The sequence below is a fragment of the Diaphorina citri genome, unplaced genomic scaffold, assembly GCF_000475195.1.
Source record: "Diaphorina citri unplaced genomic scaffold, Diaci psyllid genome assembly version 1.1 scaffold254, whole genome shotgun sequence".
Classification (NCBI taxonomy): Eukaryota; Metazoa; Arthropoda; class Insecta; order Hemiptera; family Psyllidae; genus Diaphorina; species Diaphorina citri.
The window spans coordinates 143,355-163,182 of record NW_007377691.1 but is presented as its reverse complement, the minus strand read 5'-3'; the positions used below and the strand labels follow the sequence as shown (position 1 = coordinate 163,182).

Sequence of the window (19,828 nt, the reverse complement as noted above, 5' to 3'; positions counted from 1 at the left end):
CCCCCACAGTGTAACATTTTTCATGGTAGATTGGCGGATTTTTCCCCCAATAGTTTGCAAGTGACCTGACGATTACACCTTGAGAATCACGTGACTAGGTTAATTAGGTAGATATATTTGGGAAAAATAAGTAATATTGTTTCTTTTGAAATAGTTCAGTCCATTTAATCCAAATGTTACCTTAGTGAAAAGAGTTGGTCTGCATTGATTTCTATTGAAGTCACGAGAGAGACATCTCGATTGAGTGAGAAAGAAGGAAAGAACCGAGTGTTCTAGAATTTGAGTTGCTGGTTTCTTGTAAATTTTGTTCATTATTTCATCGGGAGTTTTTACCATCACAAGATCAAATTTCAAAGTCCGAAGACTAGAGAGACATCTCGATTGAGTGAGAAAGAAGGAAAGAACCGAGTGTTCTAGAATTTGAGTTGCTGGTTTCTTGTAAATTTTGTTCATTGTTTCATCGGGAGTTTTTACCATCACAAGATCAAATTTCAAAGTCCGAAGACGGTAATTGAGCACATGAAAATTTCGAAGTAAGCACGAATTAGAAAACGCGTTTTTGTCACGTAAATAAATCGGATCATCACGGGAATAAAATAAAATAGTAGATCGTCACGGGATTATAAGTAGAATAAAATAGTAATGAAAATAATTTATTGTACTCCTAGAAAAAGTAATTTGGGCGCTGGAACTCGCTAAGGGCTGACTTGCAAATTCCTACGGGAACATATTTTCGGAGTAGAGACATACTAAGGGCTGCTTGCACATTTCTAGGGTACAATTTTTCGCACCGTTTATATTTTAGGAGAAAAAACCACGACAGATCAAATTCGGTGCTGGAAAACGTCATGTAGTTTTAAAACGAATCGGAGTAGAGACATACTAAGGGCTGTTTGCACATTTCTAGGGTACAATTTTTCGCACCGTTTATATTTTAGGAGAAAAAACCACGACTGATCAAATTCGGTGCTGGAAAACGTCATGTAGTTTTAAAACGAAATACTTGTTGTAATAGTAAAAAATTGAAACCCCCCGCGATATATTTTCGAGTAAGGAACACAACAGGGGCTGTTAGCATATTTGTTTTTCGTTATTTCGCGAGAATTGAGTTGGAACACGCTAAGGGATGATATTCTATGTTTTAATCGTGCGGGTTAGGTTTTAAATGTTAAAACGAAATACTTGTTGTAATAGTAAAAAATTTAAACCCCCCGCGATATATTTTCGAGTAAGGAACACAACAGGGGCTGTTAGCAAATTTGTTTTTCGTTATTTCGCGAGAATTGAGTTGGAACACGCTAAGGGATGATATTCTATGTTTTAATCGTGCGGGTTAGGTTTTAAATGTTTTTTTACGTGTGACATATTTAAGTTCGGTGATAGTTCGCTATTGAAAATTTCGATCATTTTGCAGCTTCGTTTTCTGATTTGCGGAAAAAAGGAAATTGATCGTGTACGTAGGAGTAATGTAGAGTGTTTTTAGCAGCAATATTTACGTTAAATCAGCAATTCTTCTTGTGTGTGTAAGCTTTACACTTGGTCTAGGAATCACAGTTAGATTTTTCTATGCAGTTATTGAAAATTTCGATCATTTTGCAGCTTCGTTTTCTGATTTGCGGAAAAAAGGAAATTGATCGTGTACGTAGGAGTAATGTAGAGTGTCTTTAGCAGCAATATTTACGTTAAATCAGCAATTCTTCTTGTGTGTGTAAGCTTTACACTTGGTCTAGGAATCACAGTTGGATTTTTCTAGTTTGAACTTTAAAACGGGAGATCTTGTTTATGATTAGTTTCCTGTTGGCGTATTAGAACCGACCACTATTTTGATCGATAAAGCAGTTAGAGCATTGTAAACTAGAATTACAATTTGAGATCAAACTGTCTCAGAAGTGTAGTGGACTTGGGACCGGACCCAAAGATCGGTGGTTCGAGTCCCAAATCACAATATTTAGTGTAGTAATCGAGGAACAACTGGTGTGACAAGCATTCATGCTAATAAATGGGCTCTACCCGTTGATTTGTTTAAATCTTATGATAATTGAAATCTCCATTCAACATCCTCTGATGCAGTTTTGAACCAAGAAAATCAGACTGCGATATTCCTAGGCTTATAGCGTAATATTTTTGTTTCTGACAAGGGAGGCCCCTATTTTTTATACCAAAGGCGCCTTCCACTTCCACTGTTTCACTATTTTTATCGATAAAGCAGTTAGAGCATTGTAAACTAGAATTACAATTTGAGATTAAACTGTCTCAGAAATGTAGTGGACTTGGGACCCAAAGATCGGTGGTTCGAGTCCCAAATCACAATATTTAGTGTAGTAATCGAGGAACAACTGGTGTGACAAGCATTCATGCTAATAAATGGGCTCTACCCGTTGATTTGTTTAAATCTTATGATAATTGAAATCTCCATTTAACATCCTCTGATGCAGTTTTGAACCAAGAAAATCAGACTGCGATATTCCTAGGCTTATAGCGTAATATTTGTTTCTGACAAGGGAGGCCCCTATTTTTTATACCAAAGGCGCCTTCTACTTCCACTGTTTTTTTAGTTCCATTTTTGTTTTTGTTATAGTTTTGTTGTTGGATTTTTTTAGTCGCTTTTTTCTCTCTTTTACTTCAAACTCCGGGGTTTCGACTCTGTACATGATAATTCTTTAGTTGATTTTGAAACGTTCACTTTTATAGTAGATAGCTAGTTGATAATTTAAAGAAATTGAAAAAATTAATTTTCTTCAGACATAAAATAAACATCTGAGTGGGCAGAGTACCCCAATTTCGAAATCGGAAATACATACCTACTAATAGCAATATTATTTTATTTTCTATCCTAGTGTAGAAATATTTAGTGATACACTTTTGTACCTTTTTCTACTTTTTTAGACAATTTTCCAAGTTTTTCTCACAAAGTGTGAGACTTTGCTACTTTTTTATTAATTTATTTGCACCTAGTATGATTTTTAGATGTTGGTATACTTTATTTACTCTCTGATGAATCAGGTAAAAATCTCTGGTTTCTTTGTAAGACATAAGACATGGCTGTAGCTTGTTTCTAATATTAATTGATATGTGCAAATTTCAAACACTCTTTGCTTTTCTCTGTGGATAACTTACTTTTGATTTTTGACTTTTTTATTAATTTATTTGCACCTAGTATGATTTTTAGATGTTGGTATACTTTATTTACTCTCTGATGAATCAGGTAAAAATCTCTGATTTCTATGTGAGGCATAAGACATGGCTGTAGCTTGTTTCTAATATTACCTAATTGATATGTTCAAATTTCAAACACTCTTTGCTTTTCTCTGTGGATCTGTGTATAACTTGCTTTGGATTTTTGGTAAAACCGTGAGTTTTATTATGTTTGTGTCAACTGTCTGTCATCCTATTCTTCTCCTTTCTTATTATTTTATGGCATCACAGTTTTTTTTTTTTTTTTTTTTTTTTTTTTTTTCAACTACATAATAGGAAAATACTAAATCTGAATATCAACTTGAGCACTTGGTGGCTCGAACAGATGGCATTTGATAATCCCTGGAACCTTTATTAGACTTTATTCTGGCATAATTATTAGGATTTACGTCTTTGCTTAAAGCCAAAAGGAGGACAAGAAAACCTAAAAATTTAAGAAAATTTTTTTACTGGTTTTGGCATCCCTTTTTTTTTTTTTTTTTTTTTTTTTTTTTTTTCCAACTACATAATCGGAAAATACTAAATCTGAATATCAACTTGAGCACTTGGTGGCTCAAACAGATGGCATTTGATAATCCCTGGAACCTTTATTAGACTTTATTCTGGCATAATTATTAGGATTTAGGTCTTTGCTTAAAGCCAAAAGGAGGACAAGAAAACCTAAAAATTTAAGAAAATTAATAATGAAAAAAAAAAAAAACATAATCTCAATCTGGCCAAAAAATAAAAAAACTGCTCTTCAGCAAAAAAACCTGCAAGACTTGAAAGTTTCAGTGATTAATTATTCTACTTCGATACTTTTTTTTCTCTCGTTTTGGACATAAACAATGAAGAACACCTTTTTTGTTGAAAAGAAAAAAACTTCAGCAAAGTGAAGAAGTCAGCTCAATTAATTCTACTTCTTTCGATGTATATTTAGTACTTAGATAAATTGTAAAAATTAAATTAGTAAATTGTAATATTTTGGTTCTCTCCTCACTTTCTCTCCTTTTTTCACTCCCTCTTTCTCATCCTTTTTGCCTCTACTTTTTGATTCTTTTTATCCTTTGTAATTTATGCCTGGATATGATGTGTGAGTGCAATTTTATTACATTGTGTTTCCCTCATATCCTCAAATATTATCTCTCCTCACTTTCTCTCCTTTTTTCACTCCCTCTTTCTCATCCTTTTTGCCTCTACTTTTTGATTCTTTTTATCCTTTGTAATTTAATATGCCTGGATATGATGTGTGAGTGCAATTTTATTACATTGTGTTTCCCTCATATCCTCAAATATTTTATTGAATCTTGGTTTGATGTACAGAGGTATCCAAAATAGACAAATTTCACTCCTTTTTTCCCTAGAACTTTACTCCTGGATGTACGTACCTACATATTAAAAAAAATGGTTTACCTATCTAAATTTTTGTAACCTCTTCTTACCTATTCTACTTTTGGACATAAGTTTAAGGTGTAAAAATTTCCCTTTTGCTTCTTTCATTTTGGAACCTCAAATATTTTTTATTATCTTACCAATTGTGACTTGAAAATTTAAAAATGGTTGAGACTGAACCATTTGACATTGTCCTGATTTTAATATTATTGTCGATTTCCTTTGTGAATGCAAACTGTAGTGTGAGACAGCATGGGTTAATGTTAACCCATCAGGGTGATTTTAACATTGTCCCAGAGGTTGATTGAAGGTACTGCTTTTTGTATAGACACCAATGTGTTTTTCTTGCGAGAGGTTTATCCTTTCTACAGAGGAAATTCATGTATTTATAAATTGCCCATGTATAAAAGAATTTGAAAAAAAAAAAAAAAAAACTTTTTAGAAAAATCCTGATTGATAACCCTTTTATGTAACCAAGGAAATTTTTTTATTTATAAAATGCCCATTTAGAAAAAAATTTTAAAAAAAAAAAAAAAAAAAAAAAAACTTTTTAGAAAAATCCTGATTGATAACCCTTTTATGTAACCAAATGAGTCAAATGACTCACTTAACCCTGAGACCACAGTCAAATCTTGCTGGTCAAACTTTTATCTAAAGCAGAAAATCTTGTATTAGACTGGTCTAATTCTGATTGAGCCTCTGTTTTAAAGTCAAAACCTAGCAGAATTTTACTGTGCTTGTCAAGAAGTTTGATATGAAAATACTGCAATTTTCCTATTTTCTTTTATTTCTGATTATTTTTTGTGTTACATCTATTGTTGGTTGTCCAAACACAGTGTCTTGTATTATTTTGACATTACTGTTTCCCCCCAAGTTTCCACTCATGCTCGACTGTGCACTGTAAATGAAATGTTAACTTTTACAGCTTTAAAATAGCGTAAAATTCCTTTTGTATGTATAACATTAAATACAAATCAACATTTTTTTGTTCTTTTCGCAATCAGTATTGAGCTAGTGGAATTTTAGGGGGGCATTTTGTCTCTGTATAAACATTTTGAATTGCATCCTCTATGAAATATTTATTTCCAGAAAAAATATTAAATCACACAAAAAAATATAAAAACAATAAAATCCTAAATAAAAAAATATTTTCACCTCAACAAACTATTGTTTTATTCTTTCTTTCTACTCTGACTTGATTTCATAGCACAACGGTAATTGCCAGCACTCAGTTATGAACAGGTCCCAAAACATGGAAAAAGGCAGGTAAAATAATCTGGAGATGAAATTCAGAGAACAGGGCCAATGGTGATAATTTTGAGAAAATTACATTGGTCAACTGGCCCCGGAAGAGAAGTGAGAAATTTATACAACAGACCCACACTGATGTGATACTCACCTTCAGAATTTCCTAATTGCCTATTAAAAATGGCCAGGAACAGCGTAAATGAACCTTCAACCGAGTTCTAATAGGCAATTAGGAAATAAAAGAGGTAGAGAGGACGATATAGTGAAAAAGATTATACCTCCTTTATTTCCTAGGTGCCTATTAGAACTTGATACTAACCGAGTTCTAATAGGCCATTAGGAAATAAAAGGGGTAGAGAGGACGATATAGTGAAAAAATTATACCTCCTTTATTTCCTAATTGCCTATTAGAACTGCTTTGGAAGAACCAAAAAACCACTGTCGGTAAACATAAATGGGCCCTATTCACTGAATTTTGACACCAATTTCCCCTTTTAGGGGCCCGTTCACTAACTTCATTTCCCCTTTATAAAAAACTTATAACTACCGGGAAAAGCAACCTCCTTTATTTCCTAGGTGCCTATTAGAACTTGATCTAACCGAGTCCTAATAGGCAATTAGGAAATAAAAGAGGTAGAGAGGACGATATAGTGAAGAAAATTATACCTCCTTTATTTCCTAATTGCCTATTAGAACTGCTCTAGAAGAACCAAAAAACCACTGTCGGTAAACATAAATGGGCCCTATTCACTGAATTTTGACACGAATTTCCCCTCTTAGGGGCCCGTTCACTAACTTCATTTCCCCTTTATAAAAAAAAACTTATAACTACTGGGAAAAGCAACCTCCTTTATTTCCTAGGTGCCTATTAGAACTTGATACTAACCGAGTTCTAATAGGCAATTAGGAAATAAAAGAGGTAGAGAGGACGATATAGTGAAAAAAATTATACCTCCTTTATTTCCTAATTGCCTATTAGAACTGCTCTGGAAGAACCAAAAAACCACTGTCGGTAAACATAAATGGGCCCTATTCACTGAATTTTGACACCAATTTCCCCCTTTAGGGGCCCGTTCACTAAATTCGTTTCCCCTTTTTAAAAAACTTATAACTACTGGGAAAAGCAACCTCCTTTATTTCCTAGGTGCCTATTAGAACTTGATACTAACCGAGTTCTAATAGGCAATTAGGAAATAAAAGAGGTAGAGAGGACGATATAGTGAAAAAAATTATACCTCCTTTATTTCCTAATTGCCTATTAGAACTGCTCTGGAAGAACCAAAAAACCACTGTCGGTAAACATAAATGGGCCCTATTCACTGAATTTTGACACCAATTTCCCCTTTTAGGGGCCCGTTCACTAATTTCGTTTCCCCTTTATAAAAAACTTATAACTACTGGGAAAAGCAACCTCCTTTATTTCCTATGTGCCTATTAGAACTTGATGCAAAGTAGGCTTACCCGACGTCCGCTTTTCGGCGGACATGTCCTCCGTCCGCCCGCCTTTTAAAATATAGCAATTTTAATGACATGACACCATCCCGGACCTTTTCGCAAAGAATCAGAACTACACCATTTTTTTCTTCCTATGTGCCTATTAGAACTTGATGCAAAGTAGGCTTACCCGACGTCCGCTTTTCGGCGGACATGTCCTCCGTCCGCCCGCCTTTTTAAAATGTAGCAATTTTAATGACATGACACCATCCCGGACCTTTTGGCAAAGAATCAGAACTACACCATTTTTTTTGATGGCTGTGACTAGGATGTGAGAGTACTCTTTCCAACCGATTAAAAAAGAGATAAAAACAGACAGGGTTAATGGGTTATACCATGTACATTTAGGTAATGCCGGGTGATGCGTCCAACGATTGATGTTCGCGCGTCTCCCGGCACGCTTGATTCTTGAATATGAATAAATAAACGCTGAGGTAAAAGGATTTTTCAGTCCTATTACTTCGGGTAGGATAAACAAGGTATATTCTAATCTTTTTCTCACCTGTGCCTTTGGGCGGCGTGGGTCCTGCGTACGGGGTAATGGTCTGTCCTCGTGATATCTGACTTCCAGGAATGTTCACCACTAACCAATGCCGCCATTCTCTAGCCTTTGGATTTTGCCTGCTCGGAGCATCAGGATCTGTATGATAGTGAGGAAGAAAATTAATATTTTTATTTTACCCATTTATTTTGAAAAGCATACCCACTTGAACTTTTTTCCTTAAAAATATCAATAAATAAATTGGTTTATATTGATTTTATTTTATTATTTTTTTTTTAATTAATGCAAATTGTATCTCAAAGGTAGAAACACACTGCAATCACGTCACGTTACGTGAAGTCATTCCCTTATTCAAACTTAAAAAAGACCCACCTGTCATAACCAGGGTGTAATAGGAACTGGAGTCAGCATTCCAGGTAACTTCTGGAGCTTGCTTCAGATCAGAAGGAGTCAGTGTATTGCCCTGATCCACTTTGAGTTTACCACTATTATAGGTGATCTGAAAACAAATACAAAAGACAAACTTATTTGCTTAGGAAGTAAATAATTAATCTCCTGCTATAAATATGCCATTAATCTCCTCGGAAAGGAAGTAGTAATATGCCATTAATCTCCTGGGTTTTGATTAGTGGACCACTGTCTTATTTTTTCTAGTTTCAATAATACAATTGAAATATGAACATGAAACTTGAAATAAGTTCGTCACCTCAAGGAATGAAGTATTTAGACTTCCTGCCTATCAAACAAGCATGCTACCATTCGCCACTAGGCCAACCATTTTCCTGCCAATTTCTTCAATTTTTTATTACTAAATAGCTAGGTACACACTAGTAAAAACATTACATAAGTGCATAATGGTGTGCTATATATGGGTACAAAAAATTAAATTCTATTCAAGTGTCAGACTACATCACAGAAGGGTTGTATAACATAGGGCTGGCTGAATAGTACATTCAATGCCACTGATGACACACTAACCACTATCAGATAAGACATTTACTCAGGGACCTAATAAACCTATTTCATTTCTTGACTTCCATTCAGTCCACCACTAAGCATCACAGAGGTCCCTCTCCTTGTTGTCTGATTAGTGCCGGAATCCAGTTCCCTCCAGATGAACAAATTCTGGACACTGATTCCTGTGACCATCATGTCACTGATCTTTGGTATGAAAATGGGACCCCACTGGTTTTACGATTCAAGACCAAAGGATGAACGGTTTGAGGAGTTCATGTTTGACGGATACACAGGGAAAATACTTGTCTAAATTGTGTAGCTTAGGAGTGTTCTTTTACATATATAAAAGTTCTTGTTGTTTCTGTCTAATAAATTGTAGAATCTATTGTTGGTTGTCCAAACACAGTGTCTTGTATTATTTTGACATTACTGTTTCCCCCCAAGTTTCCACTCATGCTCGACTGTGCATTGTAAATGAAATGTTAACTTTTACAGCTTTGAAATAGTGTAAAATTCCTTTTGTATGTATAAATAACATTAAATACAAATCAACATTTTTTTGTTCTTTTCGCGATCAGTATTGAGCTAGTGGAATTTTAGGGGGCATTTTGTCTCTGTATAAACATTTTGAATTGCATCCTCTATGAAATATTTATTTCCAGAAAAAAATATTAAATCACACAAAAAAATATAAAAACAATAAAATCCTAAATAAAAAAAATATTTTCACCTCAACAAACTATTGTTTTATTCTTTCTTTCTACTCTGACTTGATTTCATAGCACAACGGTAATTGCCAGCACGCAGTTATGAACAGGTCCCAAAACATGGGAAAAGGCAGGTAAAATAATCTGGAGATGAAATTCAGAGAACAGGGCCCAATGGTGATAATTTGAGAAAATTACATTGGTCAACTGGCCCCGGAAGAGAAGTGAGAAATTTATCCAACAGACCCACACTGATGTGATAAACTCACCTTCAGAATTTCCTAATTGCCTATTAAAAATGGCCAGGAACAGCGTAAATGAACCTTCAACCGAGTTCTAATAGGCAATTAGGAAATAAAAGGGGTAGAGAGGACGATATAGTGAAAAAGATTATACCTCCTTTATTTCCTAATTGCCTATTAAAAATGGCCAGAACAGCGTAAATGAACCTTCAACCGAGTTCTAAAAGGCAATTAGGAAATAAAAGAGGTAGAGAGGACGATATAGTGAAAAAAAATTATACCTCCTTTATTTCCTAATTGCCTATTAAAAATGGCCAGGAAAAGCGTAAATGAACCTTCAACCGAGTTCTAATAGGCAATTAGGAAATAAAAGAGGTAGAGAGGACGATATAGTGAAAAATATTATACCTCTATTAGAACTGCTCTAGAAGAACCAAAAAACCACTGTCGGTCAACATAAATGGGCCCTATTCACTGAATTTTGACACCAATTTCCCCTTTTAGGGGCCCGTTCACTAACTTCATTTCCCCTATAAAAAAAAACTTAAAACTACTGGGAAAAGCAACCTCCTTTATTTCCTAGGTGCCTATTAGAACTTGATACTACCGAGCTCTAATAGGCAATTAGGAAATAAAAGAGAAATAGTGAAGACGATATAGTGAAAAAAATTATACCTCCTTTATTTCCTAATTGCCTATTAGAACTGCTCTAGAAGAACCAAAAAACCACTGTCGGTCAACATAAATGGGCCCTATTCACTGAATTTTGACACCAATTTCCCCTTTTGGGGGCCCGTTCACTAACTTCATTTCCCCTTTATAAAAAACATAACTACTGGGAAAAGCAACCTCCTTTATTTCCTAGGTGCCTATTAGGACTTGATACTAACCGAGTTCTAATAGGCAATTAGGAAATAAAAGAGGTAGAGAGGACGATATAGTGAAAAATGAGGCATACTACGGGATGGGCATGCTACGACACAGACCACAAGCGTCCAATGTAGCAGTTGTTTCATCGCTACGAAATAAAAACGGCAGTGAAACACTCATCTTTTTAAACCAATTATTAACCAATTAAACAATTATTCGCATTCGAACCCGTAATCTCTCGTATAGATGAAGAATTAAGGCGGCTAGGACTGATAAGAAGTCAAAAGTCTAAACATGGTCTCGTATATCTGATGGGTTAATAATACATGTATCAGTAGGTAAACAATTCAAAAGTGTACACCTACCCATGTGCGTATATTAGTAAACACTGAAATCGTCACATTACACAAACAATCCTTTCATAGCGTAATTGAAAATAATGGACGCGATTATAAATGACATTATTGTCATGATTCTTAGGTAGATCTCAACTAAATTCTACACACTGGTCTATCAAGTTATTTTAGCTTAAATTTCTCAAACAGAAGTTGTCTGAATCTGTTTAACAGGCGTGGAACTCTCCAATGACATAGGTCTAGAAAAGAAAACCTTATCTCTGCTACGGTCTACATTGATTGTTTACTTTGAGTACTGAGTAGACCTCTTACTGAGGTGGCAATTCCACACACTTGTCTCTTGTCTAACTTATTAGTCTACTTTTGTCTTACTGTCTATTTTAGCTTGAACGTCGGAAGACAGCTGAATCCAAGGAAGATGTCAAATACCGGTGTACATAGGTGTAGGTACCAATTCAAAATTCCAAACCCACCTATCCTTAGGAACATTGTTTGTTCCCGGATAGATAGGTAGTGTGTGCCGTTTTTACGATTGTATGTATGTACGTGAAAATAAAGGCCATAATACTAATAAAACCGTTATTGTACTAGTATACCTAGTTTTTTACTATTGTTTCTAAGTAATTAGTTATTGTTTCTGGGAGTCCAAAGAGTATAAACCCCAATCCATCCAACACCGTGAGATAGGTGCGATATATGGAACCCTTACACCAAGAAACCCACAAACTTCTCATGTGTCGTGCTTCACATCATCCCTGCAGAGACATCATCAACCAGGCACTTCCACCACAATTCCAGCCAGTTAGCGTCTGCCTTGTAAGCGCTAGACCGCGGGTCGATGCCCGCCCGGGGCGGATTTTATTCTAAACGGATAATGTTCGTTCTCGGAACGGCTGGTTTTCTCCTATCCTAACTTCATTCTCTCTTCGATTTCGGGAATATAAGACCTTGGTAGTTAAAGTTCCATCTATCAAACCTTCTTGAAAAGAAGAAGAATTAAAACAAAAAAAAAAAACACTGGTAACATGAACGTTTGAAAAAAGCGAAAGAACAGCAGCTGTTCAAATAATTCTAAAAATAAAATAAAAAAACTTACGATTTTGATTCTTCAAAGTCAAGTTGGCTGGGTTGTTTGTAAACAAGTAGAACATACCGATGTAATCCTGGAATCATATAACCGAATATCGGATTAGAAGTGAGAAAAAATGGTTCTGTCAGAAAAGTTGGCTCCATTTGGGGCACAAAAAACTTACGATTTTGATTCTTCAAAGTCAAGTTGGCTGGGTTGTTTGTAAACAAGTAGAACATACCGATGTAATCCTGGAATCATACAACCGAATATCGGATTAGAAGTGAGAAAAATGGTTGTCAGAAAAGTTGGCTCCATTCGCATTCGAACCCGTAATCTCTCGTATAGAGCTCGCCGGAAGCTCGCCTGGTTTTTTTTTTTTTTTTTTTTTTTTTTTTTTTTGCCAAATTAAAAGTCTGTAAGTAGGTTTGATTTTTTTTATATAAAGGGTGTCCCAATAAGGACGCAAGATTTGAAAGGGTCATAACTTTGTTATGCATTGTTTTATCTTGCCCAATCTTTGACAGAGTGATTGTAAACAAATCAAAATTAGTCATCATGGAGTCTAAAACTGTTCAACAATGCATTAGCATAATAAAATCGACACATTATCACTTTTGTGCGAGCATTTGCCTAGTCGTAATCCTGTCATTTTTCGGATGAGAAATGGCCTCCATGATCATGTAATTTTACCCCCTAGACTATTTTTTGTGAGGGAATCTAAAGTCACAGGTTTACACCAAGAAACCCACAAACTTCTCATGTGTCGTGCTTCACATCATCCCTGCAGAGACATCATCAACCAGGCACTTCCACCACAATGCATTTTTTTCCGTCAAAAAGTCTTCGTTTCCTAGACTATACATTGAGATCTCCGATTTGTAGATTCTTTTGTTTTAATATTACAAGCTATTTTGTATGGTTTTTAGTATTTTAACTACCTACATACTAAAGATACTGAATAGATAACACAGAAGTTTAGATTTTATCATACCAAGGAAAACACATAATACTTTATTATTTACACATACATAATTATAAAAATAATAATAAAATGATAGAATTGAACAAAACAATAAACAAAAAATATAATTTCACAAGGTCAATCACATACGGTATTATTTGTTTATTTAGTGTAACCAGAATTCTACAAAAGGAGCTCTGCCACCCAATCACAGAAACCCAACCACACTATCCCCTTCAGTCTCATATCCCTCTAGTTAGGCACTTCCTCTGCTACTGCCTGGTTTCTTCATTTATTCTCAGCCTGATAGAAGTTTCCTGCCACGGGATCTTGCAGCTTGTATTTCTGGGCGAATTTCTGCACAGAAAAGTTGTTCCGTTTCCATTCTTTCCTGTAGGAGAAGAGACACATTCCTGATAAGTCATGGTAACATGGGCTTGGTCCGTTGATTTGTTAAGCAATCAATAACGGAAAGACCAGCCAGTTAGCGTCTGCCTTGTAAGCGCTAGACCGCGGGTCGATGCCCGCCCGGGGCGGATTTTATTCTAAACGGATAATGTTCGTCCTCGGAACGGCTGGTTTCCTCCTATCCTGTCTTCATTCTCTCTTCGATTTCGGGAATATAAGACCTTGGTAGTTAAAGTTCCATCTATCAAACCTTCTTGAAAAGAAAAAGAATTAAAACAAAAAAAAAAACACTGGTAATTCAACTCAAAGCTAGTCTTAAGATTATCCACTCCTCCACTGTTACTGCCGCCATCAGTAGATACAAACCAAATAGAGTCCTCAACACACACCCTCTGTGTCATCAGAGGAAAAAGAGTTACCAAGAGAGGCAAGATCTAAACTTGCACAACTGAGATCTGGGTTCAGCACACTCCTCAACTCATACAAATCAACGATTGACTCAAACATCCGAGACAAATGTCCACTGTGCACCGGAACACCACATGACACAAATCACCTCTTTAACTGCCCGGCTAAACCAACCACCCTTACCCCGATAGACCTCTGGGAGAACCCAATGCAAGCTGCCACCTTTCTTGATCTCATTCCAACCCTGGACCCTGTTTGGAGATGTTGACTGATCTGCTGTCACTGCTACAACAACAACAACAACCAATCAAATCTTGCTCTCTTATTGGGACACTCTTCAGAATCACCTATAAGTGGATAGGTCATCAATATACAGCCCTACACTCTTGATGGGTCTTGTTATTCAGAAGTCATGTCGATAGAAAATTGCTACTAAAAGGAGCAGTCACAAATGAGCAGTGACCAATATGTTATTATAATAGGGTCAGACTAACCACAAAAAGAGCTTTCTTTTTCTTTACCTATCTTCTGAATAATCATACATGAACAAGATCACTGATATACCCTAATATCTCAAGCTTACCTGTAAAATGTTACCTGGTGCTTTTGGAATGACATCGGGCACTACTCCATTAGATTCCATACTTGTATTGCTTGTGCTGCTGCAAACTTCACTATCATCAGAAAAAACCTCTACTGCGTTCAATAACAAAGCAGAAATGAAGGTTAATGAAAAATAGAACATGGTAGGCTGATGAGGAAAATTCGAAGAGAAAACTCGAGAAAAGTTGGAAACGGAAAATTTACAAAAAAAAAAATACTACTAATGGTTGCTATGACAACTGATAAGAATTCACCGATGTGAACTTAGCAAACAATCTACAAAATTAAATACTTCCTGTACTGCTTATTGCATATTTTAAATTATACATTTCAGGGGTTTTATATTTTCCACGGAGGTTTAAATAGAGTGACAACCGATCGTAAAAAAATAACATAAAAGTGAAGCCAAAATATTGAATTTTATCCTCAATATAATTTGAGAATTTGACCACAATAATAGTAGTAGCCTACTGCTGTAGTAAAGGGACTTTTCAGTCCTGTGCGAGCAGATAAATAAGCACTATTATTATTATTATTATTATTAATTAAGGCGGCTACGACTGTTAAGAAGTCAAAAGTCTAAACATGGTCTCGTATATCTGATGGGTTAATAATACATGTATCAGTAGGTAAACAATTCAAAAGTGTACACCTACCCATGTGTACATTAGTAAACACTGAAATCGTCACATTACACAAACAATCCTTTCATAGCGTAATTGAAAATGATGGACGCGATTATGAATGACATTATTGTCATGATTCTTAGGTAGTTAGATCTTAACTAAATTCTACACACTTGTCTATCAAGTTATTTTAGCTTAAATTTCCCGAACAGAAGTTGTCTGATAGCTTAAATTTCCCAAACAGAAGTTGTCTGAATCTGTTTAACAGGCGTGGAACTCTCCAATGACATAGGTCTAGAAAAGAAAACCTTATCTCTACTGCGGTCTACATTGATTGTTTACTTTGAGTACTGAGTAGGCCTCTTACTGAGGTGGCAATTCCACACACTTGCCTCTTGTCTAACTTATTAGTCTACTTTTGTCTTACTGTCTATTTTAGCTTGAACGTCGGAAGACAGCCGAATTCAAGGAAGATGTCAATTACGGGTGTACATAGGTGTAGGTACCAATTCAAAATTCCAAACCACCTATCCTTATGAACATTGTTTGTTCTCGGATAGATGGGTAGTGTATGCCATTTTTACGATTGTATGTATGTGAAAATAAAGGCCATAATACTAATAAAACCGTTATTGTACTAGTATACCTAGTTTTTTACTATTGTTTCTAAGTACATAGTTATTGTTTCTGGGAGTCCAAAGTGTATAAACCCCAATCCATCCAACACCGTGAGATAGGTGCGATATATGGAACCTATCTCACGGACACGTAAATATACATATACCTAGTTTCCGCCGTTTCCATGTTCCAATTCAAAGATATGACCGGTCCTTCCTTCTCAATAGTTAAGCATCTGATATTTGTTGCAATGTTTGACCGCCCATTCCATGGTAAACCACCACATGACCGAAGTGGCCAGAAGATAATACAGCATACTGATCATCCTGCTGGGAGAAATTGAGGCGACGAAACACCTACTAGAAGAAATAGAGGCTACGAAACACCCACTAGTGAGGCGACGAAAGTAGGAGATATTGAGACGAAACACTTCTAAAACAACGCGACGTGGAAATACCAACGCAAGTGAAGCCAAAAAAAAAAAAAAAAAAAAAAATCAGTGAAATGTCGACCTTGTTCAGAAAGGGGAAAACAGGTTTGATAGAGAGAACTGTAACTGCTAAGATCTTATCGTCCCGAAAGGGAAGAGAGGGAAGACAGGATAGAAGAAAGCCAGCCGTTCCGAGAACGAATATTATCTGTTCAGGATAAAATACGGCCCGGACGGGCATCGAACCGCGGCCAAGCTCTTACAAGGCTGACGCGCTACCAACCAAGCTAAGTAGGGGTGGGCTACCCAAATTGAACCTGAAATTTTCGTTTATTTAGGTAGGTAGGTATCGAAAATTTTGCCCACATTATTTCATCAAAATTAGACAAAGCTATCTAAACTCGACAGTAGACTTTTCTTCTCTTCTTTTGTCAATTTATTTAGCTATTCAACTAACAAGAAGTAGGTAGTTCATTCTTGTTTTAGGTATAGGTACCTAGGTAGTGTTTGCTTATCACATTGACTATCGTTTCATGATCGATCTCATCGATTTGTTGATCAGCGCCCAAAACCATGTAATTCCATGGAGAAAACCAATCCATGGAGAGGTTTTGGGACCCAGAGCCAAAACGGCAGTATGTACATCAGGTAAGTTTCTTCATCAAATGAGTACATCATCAAGACCAGCGTAGATGTAGGGCACAGACTCGTCAAACCTGGCATAGTAGAAATGTGCAGCCACAGGTAAGGTCAGGTTGTATTTGCGGACGAAGTTTCGAAGCTTGAACCAATCCCGCTCATAGGCCGTCCTGGAAACAAGGTAGACGTACCTTCATGAAGAACAAACGCATCAAGAACGCTCGGGTACCCTTTCCTCCTTCCTCGATCTGAGAGGTTTGATAGAGGGAAAACTGTAACTGCTAAGGTCTTATCGTCCCGAAAGCAAAGAGAGAAGAAAGACAGGATAGGAGAAGGCCAGTAATTCCGATAATGAACGGTATCTTTTTGGGATAAAATCCGCCCCGGGCGGGAATCGAACCCGCGACCCAGCGTTACAAGGCAGACGCGCCACCCTCTGGCAAAAGATCTAATTTTGGCAGACTGTCGTACGCTGTTTAATATATTAGAAACATTTTAAACTTACGATGACGGAATGAACTTCTCAGTAAAATTGATATAGTGGTGGGGTTGTTCATACACAAGCCACATGTACCTATGCAGCCCTGTGAACAGAAAATACATTATCATTAAAATACAAATACCCACCCAGCCCAGCGGTGATAGCACATCTAACGCCTTAGTTCTCAATGGATCACTGAAGTTGAGTAACCTTGCTCGTGGTTGGTATCCGGACGTGTGACCACTGACTATCTTAGCAATCACGTGCTGCTACTCAATGGATCACTGAAGTTGAGTAACCTTGCTCGTGGTTGGTATCCGGACGTGTGACCACTGACTATCTTAGCAATCACGTGCTGCTGGCTTTTTCCTGGACTTCTCTGGCTGGATGAGAATTTTGTGAAAAGGCGGATAGCTTTTCCCCGAATGGGGTGTATTACCCCTGTCACTAAAGTCCTTAGCAGTTCTAGGTATTATAGTAGGTAAATGGTTTCTTAAAATTAAATTGATCCCAAGGGCAAGGAAAACCTAGACCTTTGACAAATGAACTGTACCTGAAGGCATGTGATGTGTTCCAATCCACTCAACTCCAATAGTGAAATTAATTGTTCTCTTTGTCCTTCTCTTCTTTCCCCTATTTTTCTATCCCGCCGACAAGTTTAGCCTGTTGGCGATCGTTGATTGAGAGCTCACAGTGTGAGAATACTGTCATTAACCTCCTCATTACCAAGCAAAAAATTCCTTTGTGTGGATAGATGACCAATGTCCATGATTGTGGACATCGATTTTTTCATATAAGTGAACCTAGCCCTAAATTTACAGCAGCTTTTTTGAAGGTTCGAATTTCTATCACTAGAGTATACTTTAGCGTATGTGTTTGTTTATTTACTACAAGACAACATGTTCCCAATTGAGGACATTGGTCATTGTTCACTACGTCATCACCTCGAATTTCCAGGACGATATACACAAACACTTGCAACACATAGAACCACTTTTCACCCATTTTGGCCATTTTACTTCCTCCAGTAAAAAGAAAAAGAAACCGTCGAGGGAGCTGTAAGTCAAGCACAATGCAATGACTCCATTACACTTTTGTTTCACTTTAGTCTGGTAGTGGTCTTTGCTTGTTTTTTCACTTGAGCCGGGTAGATGTCTTAGTGGAAGACTTCTAATTGTCCACTAATGAATGGCGTCTGGTCAATTTAGTCTTACGAGGCGGTAATCAGTTGAATCATCTCGAACGGTATGCTATTGCAGGTCTCAGGTGTGAAAATGAAAGAGGTCTCAGGTGTGAAACGAAAAAAGAACAACGAAAAAGGATTTTTTTTACTATAGGTAGGTTAGGGGCATTCACGTTAGTCCCATAAAGCGGTTTATGTCCAAATCTCATAAATATCAATTTCTGATCGACTTTTTTTTTCGAAATGAAGCATCTGAGAGATAAATGTTTGGGGCAAAAGTTGTTTGGTCAATATTTAGATGTAGGACAATCACCTAAAGCATTAAATTTGCTTTGGGTAAGCGGCTACAGGCTGTCGGCGGTCGAATTTTGCCTTTTATCGCTAAATGTTATGAAAATGAACACTAATGGAGGCTGTTCCTTGGGAAAAATTAGTAACAGAGTTTTTTCTTCGCTCAGTGCTTATTTATGTCCCTTAAAGTCCCCTGTACGCTTCTCCGCTTTTTCCGCCAAAAAGCGTCGCCAAATCCTGCACATTAAGCACAGCAATTTATGACTTGGTTTCGTTTTTGGGTCCTCAGTCGGTGTTGCGATACTATTTAGCAAACATAATTTACCCACATGGAAAGCTGAGAGTGTAAGCTTTCCAGATATGTAGGTTTGAAGTGGAATTTTTGCTTTCGAAGCCACATTTAGTGATTCTTCATGAATCCTACATATTAGGCACAGCAAACTATGACTTGGTTCCGGTTTTGGGTCCTCAGTCGGTGTTCAGATACTATTTAGCGGTTCAACACATACGGCACGACACGGTGTGCGCAAAGCATTGCACGCGGCCTTTGTCCATAATATGGCGGATCATATTCCTCCGAGTCAGTCCGCCCGAGGTACATTGGCGGCGGTTTGGTGGTCCACCATCCTGTCTGAGGTTCCAGAGTGTCCATATTCCTCTCGTGTGATGGCCATAGCGTACCAGGTGCTGAAGGGTCCTCTGGGATGAGAAGATCCGATTCTCGTGTCTCCCTATCCGAGGCGGATTCTGCCTCGGAGTCCTGCAGGAAGTATACTCCCACCAGGAGAAGGGCACTCAACACTGAACACCACATTGCTGTACTGAGATGTCCTGGCTGGGTACCGAGTGGGGAACACTTGATTGTAGACTTGATAGGAAACTCAGGGGTGATGAGACACGAACAGAGGTTCGAGTTATGTGTCGTATGACTTGTGTCCTTTAATCCCGACGGGGACGTAGGGCCTTACGTCGTATGGGCTTTGCATTTGTACCATTCCAGTCTGTACTGTTACCAAGTAGCACATGCATGCTACAATATAGTACCTAATATAAGGTGATGAGCGAACTCTCTACATATTGTGTTAAATGGATATTATTGACTATTTGCTCTACGACTTCTAGATACCGAGATAAATCGATCTAAAAAATACCGGTAAATCGTGAAG

General features: G+C 37.0%; 1 protein-coding gene and 1 long non-coding RNA gene across 2 annotated transcripts in view; one reads left to right on the top strand and one right to left on the bottom strand.

The window, feature by feature from the left end:
- Positions 1 to 879: 879 nt before the first annotated feature.
- LOC113466353 lies at positions 880 to 1,508 on the top strand. Its single transcript, XR_003390777.1, has 2 exons — positions 880 to 1,158; positions 1,338 to 1,508. It is a non-coding gene; the product is annotated as an uncharacterized LOC113466353 (long non-coding RNA).
- Positions 1,509 to 7,637: 6,129 nt separating this feature from the next.
- The window catches only part of LOC103506676, a 17,892-nt gene continuing 5,701 nt past the window's right edge, over positions 7,638 to 19,828 (bottom strand). Inside the window, exons 5-9 of the mRNA XM_008471070.2 lie at positions 17,213 to 17,291; positions 16,733 to 16,877; positions 14,375 to 14,611; positions 8,183 to 8,309; positions 7,638 to 7,948 (exon numbers count right to left, since the gene is read on the bottom strand). Of these exons, the coding sequence (XP_008469292.2) occupies positions 7,653 to 7,948; positions 8,183 to 8,309; positions 14,375 to 14,611; positions 16,733 to 16,877; positions 17,213 to 17,291 (884 nt within the window). The 3' untranslated portion in view covers positions 7,638 to 7,652. The remainder of the gene's footprint in view (positions 7,949 to 8,182; positions 8,310 to 14,374; positions 14,612 to 16,732; positions 16,878 to 17,212; positions 17,292 to 19,828) is intronic.